Here is a 21,713-nt window from a genome sequence, read left to right as displayed (position 1 = left end):
GTGCACATCCAGTGGGCTAATAGGAAAACTACTTCTGCCTCCAGCCTGCACCTCTGCTCGCGGGATGGGGGTGGGAGAGGCAGAGATACTCTCATTGTATTCTCCCAGCTCTCCACCACCCCTACCCCAGACCCCCATAGGAACCGCGACTTGCCCTCCTGGCTCCACCTCCTCTGCACCCTCCGCCAGCCCCAGCTGATCCCCCCAACCCCAAGCCCCTCGCTGACATTCCGCCGGGAGGAGGTTACCGCTCTGGGAGCGGAGGGGTGGGTGTGTGTGTGTGTGTGTGTGTGTGTGTAAGGCCTCTCCCCACCCCCACCCCGTGTGAGTCTGCACTGCAAAGCTCCTTGGCATCCCCTCCCGGGTTGGGTGTTGGGAGCTCAAATTGCAGCTACAAACTGGCTGGCGGCCAGGGGCCAGCTATTTAAAAGCGCCAGCTCCACCGGAGCCCGTAGTCTCTTTGGAAACTTCTGTCGGGGGAAGACTAGGAAAGGACTGCAAAGCGGTGTGGGCTTCTTCCTTTCTTTTCCCCTTTTTTTCCCCTCCTTTTAGTGACCCCCTTCCTCCGTTTGCACCCTTCCCAGGAGTTCACGCAGAACCTGCGAATTTCGGAGAGGTGTGACTGAGTGGGAGAAGAGAGGTGCTAGCGTCTGATTTTTTTTTTTTCTCCTTCGTTTTCTTGATTTCAACATTTTCTCCCAACCTCTAGGCTGCAGCCAATCCTTCTTACCTGTTCGCGGTAGCCGCGCGCCGCAGGCCGCTGGAGGTTAGAGAGGAGTGGGGGGTGTATTTCAGATTTTTAAGCAAAGAAAAAAACTTTTTTAAGACAAACCCAATTTTTCTCCCCCTTACCCTCTACAGCCCCCTGCTGCAGAGCCTTTCAACCTCATTCCTGCGGAGGCTGCTTTGGGGAGCGATTGGGGATTTTCTCCCACACAGCCTCTGCTGTTGAGACCGGCTCGGGCTGCGGGCTTTTTCCAGTCTCCGCCCACTCTGAGTGCACCTGGCGCGGCTCTTTTTCCCCCCAACCTGTTGCACGCTTTTAATCTTTGCAACTAAGACTCCCTCACAGCCACCTCAACTCTCCCCCACCTCTCGCTGCATTTGGCGAGTGTCTGGGTAAGGACACCTGCTTTTACCTGCCAGAGACAAAAAGAATTAATAAATCTCCGGGAACCCTCCCTCTCGGGCCCCTTAACTCCCCTGCACTCTCGCTCTCCTGCCCCGCCCCGAGGTAAAGCGCGAGAAGATGGTGCTCACCGCAGTCCTCCTGCTTCTGGCCGCCTGCGCGGGGCCGGCCCAGAGCCTGGGCTCCTTCGTGCACTGCGAGCCCTGCGATGAGAAAGCCCTCTCCATGTGCCCCCCCAGCCCGCTGGGCTGCGAGCTGGTGAAGGAGCCAGGCTGCGGCTGCTGCATGACCTGCGCCCTGGCCGAGGGGCAGTCGTGCGGCGTCTACACCGAGCGCTGCGCGCTGGGGTTGCGCTGCCTCCCCCGGCAAGATGAGGAGAAGCCGCTGCACGCCCTGCTGCACGGCCGCGGCGTTTGCCTCAACGAGAAGACCTACCGCGAGCAAGTCAAAATCGGTGAGCGCACTCGAGGGTGCCGAGCCGCCGCGCGGGCGTACGGCGGGCGGGGGGACTCGGGGCACGCTGGGCCCGCGCGCTGTGCGCAGCAAGTGGCTTAGAGCCGGGGGGCTGCAGCGCGGGCGTAGCGGAGGAGGGCTCTCGGACCTGGAAATCAGAATCTTGATCCAGGTTGTGCTCTCAGCTGCGGTCTTAGAGAGCCGCTCCCCATTCTCGCTCTTTCTCTTGCCCCCTGTCCCGGTCTCACGGGACCCCAACCCCACCTGCCTCCTCCGTTTGAATGCTGCATCTGAGTTCCCACTCGAGCTCTAGTCTAAACCCCAGTTTAGACTAAATTCCAGTCAGAAAGGGTGCATGTTACATTTCCAATCCGGCATTTGGTGAAGGTGTGCTTGTGATTGGGGACGGGGGCGGGGAGGTGCGGAGAGCGCACGGATCTCTGCTTTAAATGGGACCTGGAGGGAGAGCTGCAACCCGTCTTATGAGCTCATTCCAACTTCGTCCCTCCCAGCACAAATACCCCGCCCCAGCCCCTCACCCCGCCCCCACTCCAGAGCTCCCGGACAATTCCATCCCCCCAACCTCTACACATGAGCGAGCACACAAATCCCTGGTAAGCGAGGCGCCTCCCACGCGCACTCCCGTTGGTTTGAACTTGATGTGACTGATCATGGTAGATGGTATAATATATTAACTCGCAAAACACCATTTTTTTTTTCTTTTCAGGGAAGGTAAAAAAAATTAGGAGCTCGGGGTGGGGTGTGTGGTTGCGGGAAGGAGTGGAAAGACGGGTTTGGTATTCTATGCGTAGGTCCAGTGCGTTCTTCCACCTCCCCAAGTTAGACTGTACCTAAGGTGGGCGTGAAGCTCTGAGGAGAAAAGGAACTGCGATTGCTACTTCACAGTCTCCGAGCCAGGCAGAGCCCCCTCACCCCGCCCCAGCTCCCACCCCTCCACCCCCTACCCCTCAAACCAGATCACCAGTGAGTGTGGCGTAAGCGGCCTCCGGGGGCCTTGGAAACGCACAATACAAAATGCAGGGGGCGGAGACAGAAAAAGCCACACACCGGGGCCGCCTCTCCGCTGCCCCGCCCCTGCAGGTCCCGCCTCCAGGACTCCGCGCCGGGCGTCCTGAGTTTAAATGACAGCGCAACTGGTTCAATCAGAACAGCTTTCCCCCTTAGACCGAGTTTCTTTATGGAAAGACATCTGATCTTGATTTTTTTTTTTTTAAGAAAAAAAGCTTAATAACCTACATACACAAGTCCGAGTTCTGAGAGGTGGATCTGACTATTGGTTATCCACATCAAAAGCGGTTAGTTGAAACTGGCTAAGTATGTTTCTTGCTGTCTTTGCTTGCTGGAAGAATACCCATCTCCCCATCCATCGCTCACAAGCACTCAGCACGACCTTAGCAAGAGACATCCCCCCCACCATAGGAGTGGAGAGAGTCCGCGCTCGCCAGTACGCTACAGAGCTTTCCTGGGTTCCGTTGCGAGGCCCGAGAACCCTGAAGGTATTGATTGTCTGGTGCGCGCGCCGACCCCGGCCTGTACCCCCCAGCTTCGCAAGAGGCAGTCGCTCTTCGGTTTGCAGGCTGTAAATAAATAAATAAATAAATAAATAAATAAATAAATAAATAAATAAATAAATAAAGGTGGGGCTGTGGCTGCAGGACTCACCAGAGGTTGGTTTTTAGGTTTATTTTAAGATCCACTTTTTAAAGGCAGTTCCACCCCCTTCATCTAGAGGAATGTGGACTTGGAAAGGCTCCGTGCTGAGGAGGATGGAGGAGGCAGGAATCGGTTTCCTGACTAGGAAGCCAGCGCTCTTGGCAAACAACCCAGTCACATGGGTGGGGGGGGGGGGATGCCAGGTATGGTTCAGCCGCATCTTGGCCTGCCTGTATCTGCCCCATCACCTAGCTGCTGTGAAAGATGGTGTGCGCTCTCCGCACAGCGTGCCCCGTAAACGCGCGGGCTGCAGTTGCGGGTTGGCTGCGCGGGGCGGGGGGCGTAAGGGAGAGTGCAAAAGTTGGAGATGCACAGATGATCCTTAAGGAAAGAAAGAATGCGCTTTGGTCCTTTAGCCAAGGCTGCTGCTCTCCAACTCCCTGTCCTTTCCCACCCAAAACCTAGCAGTGCAGATGGCACAGGGTATATTAAATAGCTAAAGTACAGAGTCTATAGCATTATATTGATATGTGTAGGTTACACGAACATGCATGTACTATATAGCACACATTACGGAATATATAGTGTATGTGCATACAGTCCGTATTACATAATCCCCCAAAAGCACGTTTCTAAAGTTGGAGAGGGAGGTGGCTGCCTGCCAGAGGCCAGGGAGGGAGTGCAGCAGGCAGCCTGGCCTGGTGTGTTGCTGGGTGTGTTGCTGGGTGTGTTGCTGGGCGACTGGAGGGAAAGTCTGCCCTCTAGCAGGGTGCTGGGAGCAGCGGCCTGACCCTGCATTTTATTTTAGCCAGTTCAGGGGCAGAGGTAGATTTGGAAACAAGACTGTGTGTGACTGGGGGCAGGAGGGGGGTGGAGAGGAGAGGGAGGCTGGAGGGGTGAGAGCCTCGAGTTATTTATTAGACTAAACTCAATAAACGAGGGCGAGCTGTAACAACAGAAGAAAGGCCTGGGCTCTATGCTGGACCTTGTTGGAAGGGGGAACAGCTTGTGGGTTTATGGGCACCAGGCAGACTACCCGCCCTGGGGCTGGTGAGATGTTGAATTTGAGCCCACGAGAGCAGTAGGTTCTGGGTTTCCATTCTGCCACTGAGAAGTTTGAGAGGAAGAGGAACGGAAAGTTTTCCTCTGGGGAAGAAATAAAACAGGAAGCCTGCACTCCCTCCAAGATGAACTTGGTCAGCTCTCCTTTGAGGAGGTTAGCCTCCATCACCCCGAATTCAGCTGCAGGCCTGGACCCAATGCCATGCTGGAGTCAAGTTCCAGAGTTTAGGTTTCTAAGCCAAATATATGCCTAGGTTGAACAAGATCATGGATAACGGAGCAAGTCAGATTCGTTTCCCACTCAACTGCCCCGCCTTTGAAACCAAGCTTTTAACAAGTTAGCTGTGCCAGTTAATGGAGTTGAGAAGACCGGTGATGGTACAGTAATTTTTCTTTCCCTGCTTTCTGCTGCGTCAACTCACACTGGAAGAACAAGTGGATCCAGCCACGGTGTCTGTTCTCCCCTTCCTGACCCTGCTGTCTGTTCTCCCCCACGCCTGTCACCACCCCCTAACTCTGAGACAATCCCTGAGGGCTTGAGTTTTTAAGTCTGAGCAGCTGTGAGGGGTGTCCTGGGGTCCAGGCCTGGAGTAAGCAGGCAGGTGGGCCTGCAGCTGCAGAGAGGGGGCTGAGCTGACCCTGGGAGCCAGAGGTCAGCGCGAGGGTCGCGGCAAGGGGCATGGGAGCAGGCATCCAGCAGAAGCCCCGCCCTGTCCCTTGATGGAAGGGGGAGGAGCTAGCGTGCAGGGGAGGTAAGACGGCTCTGACATTTTGATTCTGGACCTGGCAGGAGATGCCTGGGTCACATTAAAATTATTTCATGTGTGCACAACACAAATTTTAGAGAAGGGACCAACGCATCCCAGATCTGCTACCCCCAGAAGCTGGAGAGCATGGTGAACCACAAGGCACCCAGAGCCCAAGGGAAACATAAGGAGGCAACTGGGAGGGGTCTTGCTTAGTCTGACTTGGATGCTTGTGCAAGTGTTCTCAATGTAACAGTTCCCAGTCAGGCTGAAGTTGTGATCTGAATGTGCTGCTTAAGGAGACTGAGGGTGATTTGCAGAAATAAATCAGCAAGGACACGGGGAAGCCAGCACGCACTCCCACTCTCTTCCCCTAAGATCAAGAAAACTACACCCTTTTTGTCACAAGCCCCCTTTCCATGATCTCCTTTATAAGGTCATTTTTCTGTTCTTTGACTTCTTTTTAAAATATGAATACAGGAAAGTGGCTGGAAGTCATGTGATAGAAGAGGTGGCCTTGCCTGCCTGACCCCTGGGTTTAGCCCAGTGCTAGCATCTCTCCAGGAATTGCCTGGATGTCGGCCGAACAATGTGACAGCTAGGAGAGGCCCAGAGCCAGCCTTGAAGGCAAAGCCCAGAGTAAAGTCACTTGTCCAAGCTGAGGGGCAGGGCTCGAACTCAGCTCTCCCCACTCCTTCCTGCCATTCCTGAGGGCCCTTGTACAGGCCTGGTCTGAGTAGCAGCGAGGCAGGGAGCTCCCACAATGGGGGCGGGGTGGGCAGTCCTCCCTGGGCCTCCCTAACCCTCACTCTCAGCAGTCCCCCCCTCCAGAATGAGACCTGCTTTTGACAGCACAGGCCTGCCAGGGGGCTGGTGTGCAGGGTGGTGAGTTCTGAGATGGGCTGGGATGACGGGGTGGTGGGGGTAAGAGGAGGAGGAGGTGACCAGAGGATTGGGGCATCTAGAGGAAAGAGGGAGACATAAGCCAGGGGCCCAAAAGCTGGTAGGGAGGGCAGCAAGAGCGCCCCCTGCAGGCCTGCAGCAGCTCTTTCAAGCTGGTCCTGAGAGCTCAGGTGCCTCAAGGCACCCTGGAGGCCACAGCTCTGCCTGGGATGACAATGAAGGTGAATCGGATGGGCTTTTTATCTGATCCCTCTACCACTTCTTGGTATTAATGAAATACACAATACATTGCAAGGGCACTTCAAAGCGTTTGTGAAAAATAGAATTAAAAGGTAAGTTTATGTGGGTGCCAAGAAATGTTGAACTCTATGCATATGTAGGGTCTTCAAAAAACACATATTTGCAGATAGCGTGTGTTGTGAAAAGCTATGCAACTTCTTTCCAACTCCTTTTTGCAAACTACATTTCCCATGAGCTTTTTTTAAATAATCACAATTTTTAAAAGAAATTTAATGTTTTCTAAAATTTGAGAAGTAAAAGGAAAAATAAGAATAGTCCCCCTTTACCAACAATTCATCCCTGACAGCTCCTCCTAGGGAAGTTTTAAACTAAATAGGGTGCCTGAATTTTTTTTATTTAATTAATTGTTTGTTTATTTGAAAAAGAGAAAGAGAGGTGGGGGAGGGATCTTCCTCGGTCACTCTCCCAAATGCCCACAACAGCGACGCATGCCAGGAGCCAGACACCCAGTCCCGATCTCCCATGAGATCTGCATTTCAGTCACCACTGCCACCTCACAGGACTTGGGAGTGAAGCTGGGCCCTGTACCAGGCTCGTCAGAAAAGAGTCTGGGCTTCTGTGGACTGGACGGCTTTGACTCCATTGTTCGGCCCCCTGAAGAACCCTTCTTAGGTTGTTTAGGACAAAAGGCAAGAGACGCACTCCTGCTCCCTGCTGCCCCCTTGTGGCCAGCCAGACTTCTGAGCGACAGGTTCTGAGTGGGCCGGCACGGGTCAGGCGTGGAAATGTGGCCATCTGGGCTGTGTCTGGGGAGCAGCTACAGGCCTTGCTGGAGGAGCATGTCCCCTCGTGGAGAAACGCTTCCTGGGGGTGGGCAGAAGGGCAGTGTGTCCTCAAGGAGCACATATATCACCAGCTGCCTCTCAGGAAGCAAGAAATGTGACCTCAAGGACAGACAGCAAGCAGTGTTGCTTCCTTCTGGTCCCTAGACACAGGAGGAGCGTGGGCATGAGCCCTTGGCCTTCTTTCTATCTTCAGTTTGCCACCTGCCACACTCACACGCAGAGGGGAAAGGCTCCTCTTTCCTGCATCTTTCAGGCAGGAGACCTCCTGTCCTTAATGCGACAGGAAGTAGCAGGGTTAGACAAAGAGAACTTGCAAGATGAGACCTCGACATAAAGCCCACAGGTTCCTGGTGGGTGTGTGCCAAGTTCTCACCTGGAGTGGGCGGGGCTGGCACTTCCCGGGAGACATCTCTCGATCCCAGGAGTCCTAGTTCTTGCGGTACACAAGCAAGTCCTTAGCTGGTGATTAGAACTAGGGAGGAACAGAGCATCCTGAAGACAGAGAGTTTGCTTGGCTAGTAGCCACTCATGGCAGGGGGAGTTATTGCCTTCATTCACCACACAGCTCAGAAGAAGAAACCAAAACAAATGGCAAGGAGGAAGGAGCCAGGCTCAAAGCATGTCTGCGCCAAGGCTAAGAGCTGGCAGGAAGGATGGCTGAAGGGTAGGGGTGGCACAGCTTGACGGATCCGTCCATGAGTGGAGCTGAGATTTGAACCCTGGCGCTCCAGCTGCGGATCCTGAACGCTTGCTGAGTTCAGGTGCTGTGGGGTGCCCTTACTTCTCTGGTCAGGACAGAGAGGTTCCATCCCTGTCTTGGCAAGCTTTGCTGTGGGTGTGCAGCTCTGGGAAGGCTGGGGAGGTACCATGACTGCCCTTGCTCAGCCCCCAGGGTTCTCCACACCTACTCTAGCTACTCCTCTCCGCTCTCATCTTTCAGGTCCTCATCTCACAACCTTTCCTTGTGATGACAGAAGTAGAAGTTGGGGTGCCTTTTCCTCTTTCCATGCCGGAGGTTGTTTCTTTCTGGGTCCATAATTCAGCTGTTTAAGAGAGCCCAGGGCATGCACATTGCACACCTGTGCCTAAGCACAGAGCGGAAGTGAGATGTTCCCAGAGTCCAGGACCAGGCAGATGCTAGGCAGGAAGGTGACGGAGAGAGAGAGACAATGCAGCTCCCCCATGAAGGTGGCACAGCCCTTCTTGGCCACCCCTGTGCCTTTAGTTTTCCCTTTATACAAAGGCATGTATATATTGGTGGTGTTGAGTCATCTGGCAAACCCCAGCAGGGAAGCAGCCCGACTTGAGGAAACTGAGCCGGGGCATCCATGTATATGCAGGGAGCAGGCACTCCTTCAGCCTCTCCCCCTCCCCACCCCCGCCATCCCCAAATGCCTTGTGTTGTAGCACAGAGCAGGAGGCTGGCTGACCAAGAAGTGAGGCGAGGAGGGACCAAATGTTCTATTTCTGTCCCTACCCAGGCATCGATTAGTGTCCTCAGGCCAGCTCTGTCCAGCAGAACTTCCCATGATGATGAAAGTGTTCTATATCCACACTGTCCAGCACAGTAGCCACTGGCCACACGGGGCTCAGAGAATGGCACGGTGTGGCTAGAGCAACTGAGGGATCCAAGTTGTGTTTCAGTCCACGCTTAAAAAATTGAAGTAGCCACACTGACTCGTGGCTGCCACATTGGCTGGCACGGCCCTAGGCCAAAGGGAAGTCCAGTGCATGTTGGGTCATCTAGCTTGTTCCTGTGATGCCTTGCATCTGCTGCCCTATACCTTGCTGCAGCTGGGTGGTCATGCCGCAAGGCTACAGTGTGACTGTACTGACCTCATCCAGGGCCTTGCCAAGCTCTACATCCTTCCCAGTGTACCTCCACCTCATCCATTGCTTTAAGCCCAAGCCATTTAGCTTTCCCTTATGATGGATTATAGCGTCAAGATGGCACAGAGGGACTAACCAGAAAGCCTGGGGTGGAAGGTCAGATTTCAGGCCTTGTATCTTTCCGCCTCTATTGTCCACGGCTACAACTAGAAAGCAAGGTAGAGACCAAATACCTCTTAAGAACTCAGGCTGCCTCTGCCGCTAAAGCACCTGACCTCGGGAAGAGAACACATCAACCAAGCAGAAAGCCAAGGGCAGCTTTGAAGAAACGATTGAGTAAGGATGCTTTGTGTGCGTTGTACAATTGTGTTGAGTCTGGTACTGCACCTCCCCTACCCCGACACCTCAGGGTCCACAGAAGCTGGGCCTCCATCCAGACACTCTGTGTGCTTGCTGGGACAAGCAAGAAGAGCTTGTTCATGTGACTGGAGAAGGCGGCAAAAGCCCCACAGCTGTTTGTGTAGATTGAGCATCAGTCTTTCTCGCCATCTGCTGGCCACTGAAGATACTAACCTGTTTGTCAAAGCGGCCACGGAGATGCCCTGTGCTTTATTGCTGTTCCGCCAGCTTGTCCTGCATCAAAGCGCCCCTGCTTCTTCACTTCATTCTCTCTGATGAAGTACGTCAGGTGGACCGGTCTACTCTAAACTTTTGATTTGACCTAAAATGTAAATCCTTCCAACATGGACAGTCTGTTTCTGACTTGGCTGGCAGGGAGCTGATGGGTGCGAGCCATCCCAGCCTTCCAGCTCCTGTCTGGCTTTCCAGTCCTTTCATCGTCACGGCTCTCCACTGGCTCTGCTCCAGCTTTCCACTGGTGACTACAAGACTCTGACTGGGGTCTCTGAAACTCGGATACCATGAGCTGAGAAATGGGTCCCATGAGGTTAGGTAGCACCTGCCTGCTTGCTGGCATCCAGAAAGGCTGGGTGTAGTGTCTGCAGCCCTGGGCTGTGCCCTGTGCTCCCAGATGCCAAGGCCCTGGCCTAGCAATTGGGCCTACAGGTGAGCTTTGTTTCAGGGAAGGTCCACCCACCACACCTCTAGGGTCTTCACAGATCAAGGTCCTACCTCATGAAACCTTGTAAATCCTGAGCCAAGAAGAGGCATGGGTGCTTTTTACCACATATCAGGTTAGGCCGGGTCTGCAAGAGCACCCTAAGTCCCACCTGGGACTTTTCAGAGCTGAGAGCTCAGGACAGGCTCCAAACCTGCTCGGGGAAGTGAAAACTGTATTCTCCTAAATAGCTGTCCTCTCCTCTTCCTTACTACCTAGAATCTTCCCAACCCCACCCCCACCCCATGGCACCCCATTCCAGAGTATCCAGCTATCGCCATTGCCAGGAATCCCAGGAACAGCGAGCGGAGTGGAAAGAAAGTAGGATGTCTCTTTGCCTCCTTCTGTTTATCTGGAGTCACCCAAAGCACCATCTTCCTTGGCTGGGGGCAGGGAGGGGGAATGGTGTTTGAAAATGGATCGGTCGGGACAGGCTGGCTCAAGCCCACCTACCCCAGCACCTGCCGCACTCTGAGCATCCTGACAACACCGTCTCTACCTGAGTTTCCACACTCTGAGTTCCCAGGGACAGGAAGACCCAGAGCCGGGTGTCTACGAGGAAGAACTGAGTGGACATCTGGATGGGATTGGAGGCGGGGGAGAGGAGGCACGGTGTAGAATTCACAGAGCAACAAATATGTGAACCAAGTCCTAATTCTTTAAAGGTCACAAAGCTAAATATAGACTGTCACCCAGGCGCTCCTATATTTAACCTCGTGCCAGGCCCAGACAGCTGCCAGCCTCTCTCAGACGAACACTGAGTAACGTCCCAGCCTCCTGGGACCTGCATCACGCAGGGAGGGAGCAAGGTCTCTGTTTCCCTCTGCTGCCTCTTGGCCTCATCTGGCTCCCACCACCCCCCTGCCTGCTCTTCCGGACGGTACCCCTCCTCCTTTCAGTCCTACCTTTTAACCTTCCCAGGCCAGCAAATTGGAGCCACTTCCCTTGCGGTTGCCCCCTCCTCCCTGGTGACGCCTTCCTGCCCACTCTCACCTGTCTGCCCACCCACTTTAGCCTTGATGTTGGGGAAGGAGGCTGACCCCAGAGGTCTCTTCTCCCCACAGAGAGAGACTCCCGTGAGCACGAGGAACCCACCACCTCCGAGGTGACTGAAGAGACCTACGCCCCCAAAGTCTTCCGGCCCAAGCAAAGCCGCATCTCCGAGCTGAAGGCCGAGGCCGTGAAGAAGGACCGCAGAAAGAAGCTGACCCAATCCAAGATCGTGGGCGGAGCCGAGAACACTGCCCACCCCCGGGTCAACGCGGCGACTGAGGCCAGACAAGAATCGGAGCAGGTGAGCCATGGGACCCTTATCCTCTGCCACCCCCACCGTGACCCTCCCCTGTGTGTGCAGGAACATCACATGAAACAGAAATATGCAGGCCAGATCTGGCTCAGGACCCACCACCATCTGCCGGGATGTTCAATTTAGGAGTCAGAGGAGAATTTTTCAGAATGCGTCAGAGCAGGCAGGAATAGAGGTAGCAGTGTACAGGAAGAGTGGCCGCCAGCATAGCGACTACACGCCAGGCGTGGCGCCTCAAGGTTGACCACTTTCCTGGGGCATCCAGACCTGAGTAAGGCCCCAACCTCCAATGATGGTGCACCCAGCAGCATGGAATGCAGAGGGTGGGTGGGTGGCCTGGATGACAACTGGGGAAGCATGGTTGGTTCTGTACCTGGCCACAGGCAGTCCTTGTACACTCCCGGGGTATGGGACAGGGGAGGGAAGACTTCCGGGAGTAGCTGACAAGATCCAAAGGTGGTGAGTCATCCACTGAAACCCCCTGACCCCGACTGCCTGTATGGGCTATGGAAAGTCACTCATCCCTCCTGTCCGCACAGGGTCCCTGCCGCAGGCACATGGAGGCTTCACTGCAGGAGCTCAAAGCCAGCCCACGCATGGTGCCCCGGGCCGTGTACCTGCCCAACTGTGACCGCAAAGGATTCTACAAGAGAAAGCAGGTAAGTCTTCATCGCCCATCCCTCATTCCAGGTTTCCCAAATCAGCACCTGCAAGGGAAACCTTCACCTCCAGGAGTGGCTAACGTTCCTATCGCCAGTGACTTAGCGCTTCCCCCTAATCCAGCGGGACCCCAGATATGTGAGAGCATCAGGGTCAGCCTCAGGACCCCCAGGTCTGGAATGGACTACTGAGAATATCCCATGTCTAACAAGTTCCCAGGTGCTGCTGCTGCACCCAAAGTACCATAGTGTAAGGCAATGATAAGAGCCAAACCACCTGTAGGTAAATCTTGGCTCTGCCATTTCCTAGCTGTGTCCCCTCAACTCAGTTATGTGTTGTCTCTGTGCCTTAAGACCCTGGTATACAACGGGCAGAGTGGTACCTGCATCATATGATTGACAGGTACAAGTGCCCCATCTCTTGAGCACTTAGAGCAGCATCAGCCAGATGCTGTTCAGCAAGTACACAAGGCTGCATCCTGTTGTTATTCTTGCTGGTGTCACATCACAACTAATAATGGCACCTGTTCTTATTCAATTATTCTTGCCATTATCATGATTATCAGAACACTTGCACTACTTTAGAGATCCCTGCAGAATTCCAGATTGAAGAACCCTAACCGGATACCAACAACACAAGATAAGAGATCTTAGGACCTAGCCTGGGCAGGCTGTCGAGAGCAGAACTTGATGCTGGTGTCGCTCATGAGATGGGGACCCCAGAACACCTGCCCCCTCTGGAGGTGCATTAGTCTAGGGCAAGAGTGGGTGGGAGCTTAAGCCTTGAGCCCAGCCCTCACCTCTGTCACTCTGCACCCCAGTGCAAACCTTCCCGTGGCCGCAAACGTGGCATCTGCTGGTGCGTGGACAAGTATGGGATGAAGCTGCCGGGCATGGAGTACGTGGACGGCGATTTTCAGTGCCACGCCTTCGACAGCAGCAACACTGAGTGATGCGACCCTTCCCCATCCTCCCCTCGCCCCCCACCCCTAGCCCCCCACTCCAGCCAGCGCCTCCCTCCACCCCTGGACGCCACTCATTTCATCTCATTTAAGGGAAACACACACACACATACACACATACATGTATATATTCGAGGAAACTAAGGGCCTCGGAATCTCCAGTAAGGGCTCAACTTTGAAAAGGGCAAAACAGCGGAGATGCCAGAAGCTAAAGAGACCTCCTCTTGGGCAGGGCTTTCTTGCTCAGGCAAGTTGAAAGAGTAGCGAAGGACAGAGGAAAGAATCAGAGAAAGAGATGGGAGGAAAGCTTCGGTGTAGGACAGAAGGGAAGAGGGGACCGAGTGACCGGAAGGAAGACAGGGACGTGGTGGGCACCAAGAAAGGAAGGCCACGGGGCCAGGGCTGGGGCTGCTTTAGCATCGCCCAGCCCTGGCCTGGGGTTGGGGAGAGGTCAGATGGCAAAAGGCATGGCCTGAAGTGTGGCTTCGATGGAGTTTTCCCAGTTCAGATTGGACAGGAAGACAAGGAGAGACTGCAGGGGTTGTTGCCTCTGCTGGATCAGTCTCCTTTTCCAGCCAGCAAATGTGGACGGCCCCCACCCCACCCCACCCCACCCCACCCGGTCCGTGCATCCTGCCCTCCTACACCCTGTATCCCCCAAATGTATGCAAAAGCATTCCATTCCTCTGCAGAGAAAATGGATTCCCCATGGAGTGATCTTAGATAGGTCTCCCCAGAGCAGATCCGTAAAGATGAAATCCATATGCCCATTTCACAGATGCATAGAAGTCAGTTTCTACCCGGTATTGGAAAGACTGGTTCTTGCAGAGGGACTGGAAGGCCTGCTGAACCCTGTGGCTTCAGCCCCTCATGCATTCATTTCTCAACTCACGCAGCACCCTCTGTGGAGGAGGACGGGCTGAAAGACAGTGGGCTTGTACTATCTACAAGGCTCCATATAGTCATATATAGGCATGTAAATCTATTCCCTTTTTTTCCTTTCTTTTTTTTTTCTTTGCATTAATTTTTTTCAAAGTAGTTCCTTTGGGAGCATTGAGAAGCTTCCTCGTTCTAGGAAAACCAAGAAAACATATATAGTCCAAGTATAATAACCCATCCTTTCCGTTTGCCCTCCCCTAGCCAGGGCTCTCCAGAAGCAGTCAAGCCAGGTCTTGGTGGGGCTTGGTATTGGAGAGTGGCATGATTTCCCACCTGCCTTCAGATGGACCCAGCCAGCCCCTTGATGCTGGGCACATCCCATTCTAGCCTTCAGACCCTCAAGAGACTGTCCCCTTGGGACACCTGGACACCCGACCAATTGAGCCCAATAGAGGTCCAAGTGGGGTCCTGGGGAATGTGTCAGCTCTGTCCTTGCCTGAGGACTGAGTGTTTGGAAGGCCTCGCTCAGTCTTCAGGCTGGCAGAACAGGAGAGAGATGGCAGAGAACCAGGTGGTGGGGCAGAAGGCTGATTCAGAGCAGCAGCCAGCTCGTCTTTCAGGCTAGACAGCATGGAGACGGGGCAGCAGGAACAGGGAGGTGACACAAGGGGGCGCAGTCAACAGACTGTCTGGGGCATCGCCAATGCCAAAGCCCACTATTGGGATTATAGAATTAGGAGGGGAGAGAACGGTGGAGCAGGATGTGAGACAGAAATGAGCTCACTTCCAGCCACAAGTCCAGGGAAGATGAAGGTGGTGAGTTCAAGACTCCAGGGGCCAGTCGGAAACGAGGTTCAACCGGGACTGGTAGACGTAAAAGATGGCCCATCTTCAGATCCCTGTGAGCACTGAAGCTGGAGTTTTTCCTGCTCCTCATCTGTTCCAGCCCAGCCCTGCTCCCTTTCAGAGGCAGAGGATGGACCAAGGACCCAGGACAATCAGGGGCAAATGCCTCAGACTGCCGGTCTCCGACCTAAGACACAGTCTCATCTTCTGTGCATGGGTGGTCTTGTCACTGACCTGGAAGGCTCATAGGCCACCCACCAAGGGGGCTTGGACATGGACAAGGAGGCCCTTGCTTGCTGTGGATACAGCTCTCTCTCCTGATGGCATGACCAGAAGAGACCATCCGCCAACACGAAACTCGAGGCAGTGGGAAGGGACAGCTAAGGAGCAAAACCATGGAAAATGTATAGACAGTCATGCCCCTTGATGGATGTCTCCTGTGCCCCTAGATGGGGCGGCTGGCTAGGGGACAGGAGAGCTGGTCCGTCTCGCTGAGACAAAGGGCCTGATGGCAGTAACATCATGAAAACTTCCTGACCTCCCGCATCAGTGAACCCCGCTATTCTGCACGGCTACACCCCAAAGCCTGACCCCTCCAGTTCTGTGTCTTAGGCCAGTATTCTTGCACCTTGCCAAGCCCACTCTTCCTCTTGCCACTCTGCTTTTGGATCTTGAGCAGCCGTGGATACTGGGGTGCAACTGCCCCTAAGAAAAGACTGAGCCAGGAACTGCCTCCCCCTACTCCTCCCTCCCCACCCCCATCCATTTGCTGGACTTGAACCAATACCCCTTGTCTTGGCTCCCTGCTGGCAGCCGCAGGTGTTCTGGAGTTCATGCCTACCAACGCAAACCTGTGTGTCTCCCTGGCTCAAGCGGGATGTGTCTGCACAGTCAGCCATCCCAAGAGGAAATTTGACCTTGGTGGACACGTGAGATGAAGCTCATGAGTGGGAGATACGGCTGCACGCAGGGTGTGGAGCCCGTGGCAGGGAATCACCTAGGGAAAGTTGACCACTCGGGGGAAAGTGAATGCAGGACTGAGTGGTGCCAGCAGGTGCAAGTCCTGAGTAACGACTTGCGGGGCTCTAGGCTGCCATTGGCCAAGTCAGCTGACCCCATAGGCCAGGATGCCCAGGTCTAATGGGGGCCCAGCCTTCACCCTCTGACCCAAGCCTCGCTCCAGCAGTGCAGAAGATGTTTCTGTCTTTCCTGGTGCCACCTGGAGCAGAGAGAAGCTTGGACGGGAATGTTTCCCACTATCTCCCAGCCTGCCCTGATCGCCTGAGCTTGGCAAAGGGCGCCTGGTGAGGGAGACTCAGATGCTTCTCAGACAGCCAGGCCTAGTTGGACAGGCCTGGGACACTCAGCCGCAACCCAGGGATGGCTCTGCAGGGGTCACCTGTCCTCCCCCCAGCTCCATCCTTCTATCACTGCCTCATGGTCTCCATGGTAACCGCAAGAGGTTCACCTCCTCTGAGCAAGGTGACCCTGCACCACCCTCCTCCCAGCTGACTCGCGACAGGGTTGCCATGGCTACCGCCACACCCACCAGGCCCTCTCCCCAAGGTAGGCCGATTGTTTCCCTGCATGCCCCCTGCCCCGCTGCACCTCCATTAAGACAGAGGATGCCAACCCTGAGTGGGATCTCCAGATGGAGTGGGCTGAGGAGGAGCCGCCTGCTGGTCTCAGAGAGGAACTGGTTTTCCTACCGAGAGGAAGGAGGCTGAGTCTGAGCAGAGCAGGGGCACAAAGGGAAGGGTTTCAGCATCCAACCGTCTGAGTGTCGTACTGTCTTTGTTTTTTTTAAAAAAACCACTAAGGTGCAAAGACCCGTTTGCACTATTTTTTTCCACCTTACTCTTTTCTTGGGCCTTCAGGTTTTCACTTTTTTTTTTTTTTTTTTAAACACATTCGTTTTCTCACGGAGTCTGTAGCGCAGAGATCAGCAGACTCTGGCTTCTTCAGGCCTTCTGGATGGGGAAGGGGAAGTGGAGAGCGCTGGAAGGGGAGGGCCCCAGGCACCCTGTGTCCATTCTCCCTGCTCTTATCTGGTCCTCCGCTCACCACCCTGAGCCCCGTCTGCCACCACCACCACCACACGGTAGCCCACATGGATAGTACAGTTGACAGACAAGATTCCTTCAGATTCCGAGCTGCCTGCAAGTTGGTATTTTTGGTTTTTTTTGTTGTTTATTTCTCTCCTTCAAGACAGCAATAACCGCATCACATATTCCTGTAGCGTTACATACATGCATATCACAGCTCTGGTCTCTCGTTTCCATTCTCAATTCAAAAAAAAAATAAATGCTCATATTCATTACTGGTGAAAAAGATGGAACCATAAACCGACGAACAAAACCAGTTTGTGAACGGTGAAAGGCAAAAGCAGAGCTTGCAAACATGGAAGAGCTTAGCTCCTGTTTAAGGTTTTGTACTTAAGGAAATAAAAAGAACTACAAAACGACAACCAACCCGGAGGATCTCACGTTTTCTTAAAAAAGTGAAGATTGCTGTATGCTATTTATTCAACTTATAATTTATGTTACTCCTTGATCTTTGTCATGACAAAGCATTTATTTAATAAAGTTATGCATTCAGTTAGCCTGCGTCGGCTTCCTCCGAGCCCCTAGCATGTAGGAGAGCGCTAGGGCGAAAGCAGAGAGGACCCAGGTGTAGGGAGGTAGGAACCTGTTCCCTTCCCCTGGAAGACAAGCACCCCGTTGCACACCAGTGACTCCAGCCTCCCCCCTCATGGGTGAACAACCTCACTCACAAGGACCTCTCTGGGACTTGGACAAGCAAGGGTGCGCCAAGCACACACTAGGTGCTCAACGTTTGCTGTGGCTGTCACTGTTGGTTTGGGAATGTAAGCCAACTCCCAAGTCCCCTTTATTGGATCAGCTCCCCCCGAGGTCATGTAGGTTCCAGAGGCCTGAGAACTCAGCCCCAGCCCTGTGGCCACCTGTAGCTGGCACCTGGCAACGGAGGTGAAGATGGAGCTGCAAATGATGACAAAGAGGTGCAGAGAGACACAGGCTCTGAGCTGGTGGCCAAGGAGGGTATACGAGGAGACCTTGTCAGGTGGTAGTCATGCCAGAGGACTTTGTCTCAGCATCTCCATGGCAAGCTCCTGCTGACGCTGTCGCGCCTCACTGGCCAGAGCAGGTGTGAGCTGGGACCCTTCCCTGCCTTGTTCCTCCCTGGGGGCTGCTCTCAGTGGTGGGGCCTCATGGCTACCACGTCCCTCCATGCTTGGCACCTCCTCTCCGCTCTCTTCTCCCTCCTCCTCTGCTAGCTCTCTGCTCTTCATGACTCCACCCCTTGACTTCCCCTCCCGCCTCCCCCATCCACTGATCCAGGGTACCTTAGGGCACTGTGGCTCGTCGGCTGTGCCCCCTCCCACACCAGCGTATGGCAGCCCAGCCAGCCGCACAGCTCAGTCTCCCTGGCCTTCCCTTCTGCCTGTTCAGGCCATATGTTCAGCTCTCATACCCCAAAGGATTCAGGAACTAAAATCCCATTTCCTGTTCTAGTCCCAGGAAGAGAGACATGGGGCCAGAGAATGGCAAAGCAGGCGTTCTCGCCGGTGAAGAAGAGTTTCTAAGGCCCACCCCCTGCTGCGTCCGTCCCCTCTGGCTCACTTTCTTCCCCGCCCTTGCTTCCACTTGCCTGTGCCCTGCAGCCCCCTCAGCCCTCCTCCACTTCCTATCCCCACCTCCTTCCCCCAATATGGTACCCAAAAGAGCACTACTATGACTTCGCAAGATCCCCCAAATCCTGCCCGAAAATCTGCTAAGGCCCCCGATCAGGTCATCATTCCCTTGCTCCCGGCAAACACCCTTGACCTTGCCCAAGAAGAGAAAATCTTGACCAACAGATAAGCATGCCCCCATCTTACCTTCCTCATCCTGTGAAGTTCACCCCCAAAGCAGAATGGATTAAACCACTTCCTGTGACGCAGGCATTGCCTATGAGCACAGGCTGATCCACGTCCCCTCTGACTTGCAGCAGAAAATGACCCAAGTGTCTGGAATACCCACATCGGAGACCCAGATGGAGTTCCTGGCTCCTGACTTTGGCCTGTCCCAGCCCCTGTGTTGCAGCCATTTGGGGAGTGAGCCAGTAGATGTAAAATCTCTCATTTATTCTCCATTTCCCTCAGGCTCTCTCTCTGTCATTCTGTCTTTTAAATAAGTAATTCTTTAGTGAAAAAGCTACTCATCACACTCTTTCGAACTCTGCTTCTGCGAACTGTCCCTCCGTGACCTCCCTCGTCCAGTGCCGTCCCACACGCTTCTGCACCAGGGACAGAAAGTGAGCAGGTGGGTGCAAACAAAGGCCCTCACATTGAAGGGATGGGCCGGATGCAGGAGCAGACACGTGTCATGGTCACCACCTTCAGACACTCAGGCTTTACAGGTGTCGTTGAGGCCACCTTGTAGTTCCTCTCCCATCACTTTACCTTAGACCACTCAAAGCACGATTGAATACAACAGTGAAAATCAACTCCATGCCTCCCCTTTCCATCTTCACCCCTTCCTCCTCCCTTCACTATCAGAGAATGGCACCTGCCTTCCCCCAGCCAGTCAACCCCACCTCACATTTGCCTGCTATCCCTCACAAGCTGCTAAGCTCTGGGACTCAGTGACTCTGGGGCCCCTGGGAGACCTGGTCCTGCTCGGTGCCTCCTCCATAGCCCACCTGGGCGGCCTCAGTTCTTCCTGCCAGAATGCCCCACCCAGAGCTCAGGCTCTGCCACTTCGCTCTCAGAACCCCTCAGCACCTCAAGCAACCAGAACCTCTTTTCTTCACAAGCAATCTGTTCCAGGTGTTTCATTCCAGTGACACAAGCTCAGGCTGCTCTCCCACTGAGCTGGCAGGAAGGGTGTTCTCTTCTCACTGTACCGCTCTGACACAGAAATCATCTCCCAGGTTTCAAGGTAACATTAATGGGAACCCCAGAGCTTAGAAATGGGCCGGCAATTAGCAGTCCTAATTGTGCTCCAAACCCATGCTCTTGGAAGCCCCTGGTATGTAGCTGGTATTAAAGACATGGAGGAGGCATTGTAACAGCATAAGATCCAGCCTCGTGGGCCTGAGACTCACGCAGACGCACAGGGCTCTGCTGTCATGGCCTGGAATTTCCTAGCAGTTTCAGAACTAGGGCTTCTTCCTATGTTCAAAGGTACACATGAAATCACCAGTGCTATGGAGGCATCGCACAGAAGGTGTATTTAAATGAGGCTTCCCAGGTCCCACGCAGGTGGTCTGGTCTCAGGGCTGACATCCACAAACTCCACAAGCAGCCCCCAGGTGCCCTTAGCCTGTCTCTCCAAGGCCAGAAGGAAGCTCAATTGTAGTTCCCCGAGATACCACACGGTGGCAGTATAGTCGAGGCGATCTCATTTCCAGCCAGCCAACCCTCTTCCGATGTGGGTGCAAATGAGCCACATTCTACATCACTCAGCTGGAGCCATAGCAGAGATTGGTGAGGGACGTGGACATGGGATTCCCAGACGACCTAAGCAAGCCAACAGAAGGCTGTTCCAGCACTGGCCTGTGCAAATCTCCCTCTTGACACCCTGTCTCCGAAGAGCCTGCCTGCGCATCTGTAACCTCACAGCGACTGCTGCCATTATGCCCATTACTCAGGCAAGGGAAACTGAGCCTCAGGGCAATGGCCTGTTAAGAAGGAGGAAACTGGACCCAGTTTTACCTGAGCTTATTCCAGATTTTCCACTTGTCCCTAACTCTTCAGTGGAACAACCTGGGAACTTGGACAAGAACAGGCACCCTCTTGGGGCTCCTCCCCCTCCATAATTAGATCAGAACCGCAGAGGCTGAAACGCTGGCCGCTGGCCGGGCTAATTACCGTGGCTCTGTAGACTCAGACGGTAGTCAGGGGCTAAACCTGCTGTGCCTCCCCTCAGAAACAGGCTTGTTGGGTCGCCCTCTACCCCCACCCTCCACCCCCTGCCAAGGACAGGGCTTCTCTCCACAGCAGCTGAGGGGATGGGGTGGAGGAAGTCAGTGGAAGAAGGGTCCGTCGGTTGGACAGAAGGGACTCGGACTCACCCCCCCTCCCCGGGGCCCCTGGAACTCCAGGTCCCATTCTGCCTCCACCCACAGTGGACAGCCAGGAGCATTTTCTTATCTGTGAAGTGGCATTGATGCTAATGCATCCTTCAGGACAGATTCGGAAGGACACATCGCTTGTGTCTGGCTGCCACTGGCGTCCTCTCCCTTCCTCCAAGCCCAGGGATGCTCCTCCCCAGCCTGTTTTGGGATCTAGTGTCCTTGCATGCAGGTAGACAGCTCAACTCTCCTCTCCTGGTGTCTCCGCCCCATCCCCACCAGGTGTCGCTCTGCCTCTCCACACTTGCTGGGTTAGGAAACTGCCCATCCTCCGTGTCTAGACCAACACAGAGACTTGGAGAAGAAATACCGTGAAAGACACAGCTCTGCGCTGAGCCTACCTCCCCTCCCTGCCATACCTCCAGCCACTGCAAGACAGGGGGCGCTCCCTGGGAATTCACTCAGGCCTCCAGGACCAGCAGAACCAAGTGACAGAGTTCAGCTGCTCAATTAGTGGAGCGGCAAACTCTGCGTGCATGTGCTGCCATGATTGCAGCTCCATCCTGTGTCCCTCTGCCCTCTGTCTGCAGGTGACACCAGCTGATAAGCAGGCAAGGTGATCATGGGGAACCTTTCCGACTCCACACCGGAGCTCAGGGCTCGACAAGTGCCCCCCCACCCCAAGTCTTTTCTCCTGGTCTGAGTTGCAATGCTTGTCCTGGGCAGAAGAGCTCCCTTCATTTCACAGACCAGAGAACCCCAATCCCGAGTTTCTTATCCCCAGTGTCCTCATTCTGACATTGATGGGACTAGATTGGACAAGAAGCTTCTCTCTGGGAGCCCAAGCAGTGGGGCTGCCAGATTCCTGGCCTGGACTCACAAAGTCCCCCTCCCTCCGTGATGAACAGTCACCCAAGGAACACCTGCCCCATTTTCCAGGAACTGGGAAAGCAAAGCTGGACAGGAGATGGCCCCAAGAACGCAGGC

The 21,713-nt window shown here is 54.4% G+C and overlaps 1 protein-coding gene across 1 annotated transcript; it reads left to right on the top strand.

The window, feature by feature from the left end:
- Positions 1-442: 442 nt before the first annotated feature.
- IGFBP5 (insulin like growth factor binding protein 5) lies at positions 443-14,331 on the top strand. Its single transcript, XM_004576842.4, has 4 exons — positions 443-1,583; positions 11,064-11,293; positions 11,845-11,964; positions 12,786-14,331. Exons 1-4 carry the CDS (start codon positions 1,250-1,252, stop codon positions 12,915-12,917), a joined length of 816 nt encoding a protein of 271 aa, XP_004576899.1. The 5' UTR covers positions 443-1,249; the 3' UTR covers positions 12,918-14,331.
- Positions 14,332-21,713: the final 7,382 nt, after the last annotated feature.

This window comes from Ochotona princeps, chromosome 5 (genome assembly GCF_030435755.1).
Source record: "Ochotona princeps isolate mOchPri1 chromosome 5, mOchPri1.hap1, whole genome shotgun sequence".
Taxonomy (NCBI): domain Eukaryota; kingdom Metazoa; phylum Chordata; class Mammalia; order Lagomorpha; family Ochotonidae; genus Ochotona; species Ochotona princeps.
The sequence above is the reverse complement of the archived record's forward strand: the minus strand, read 5'-3'. Positions and strand labels throughout refer to the sequence as shown.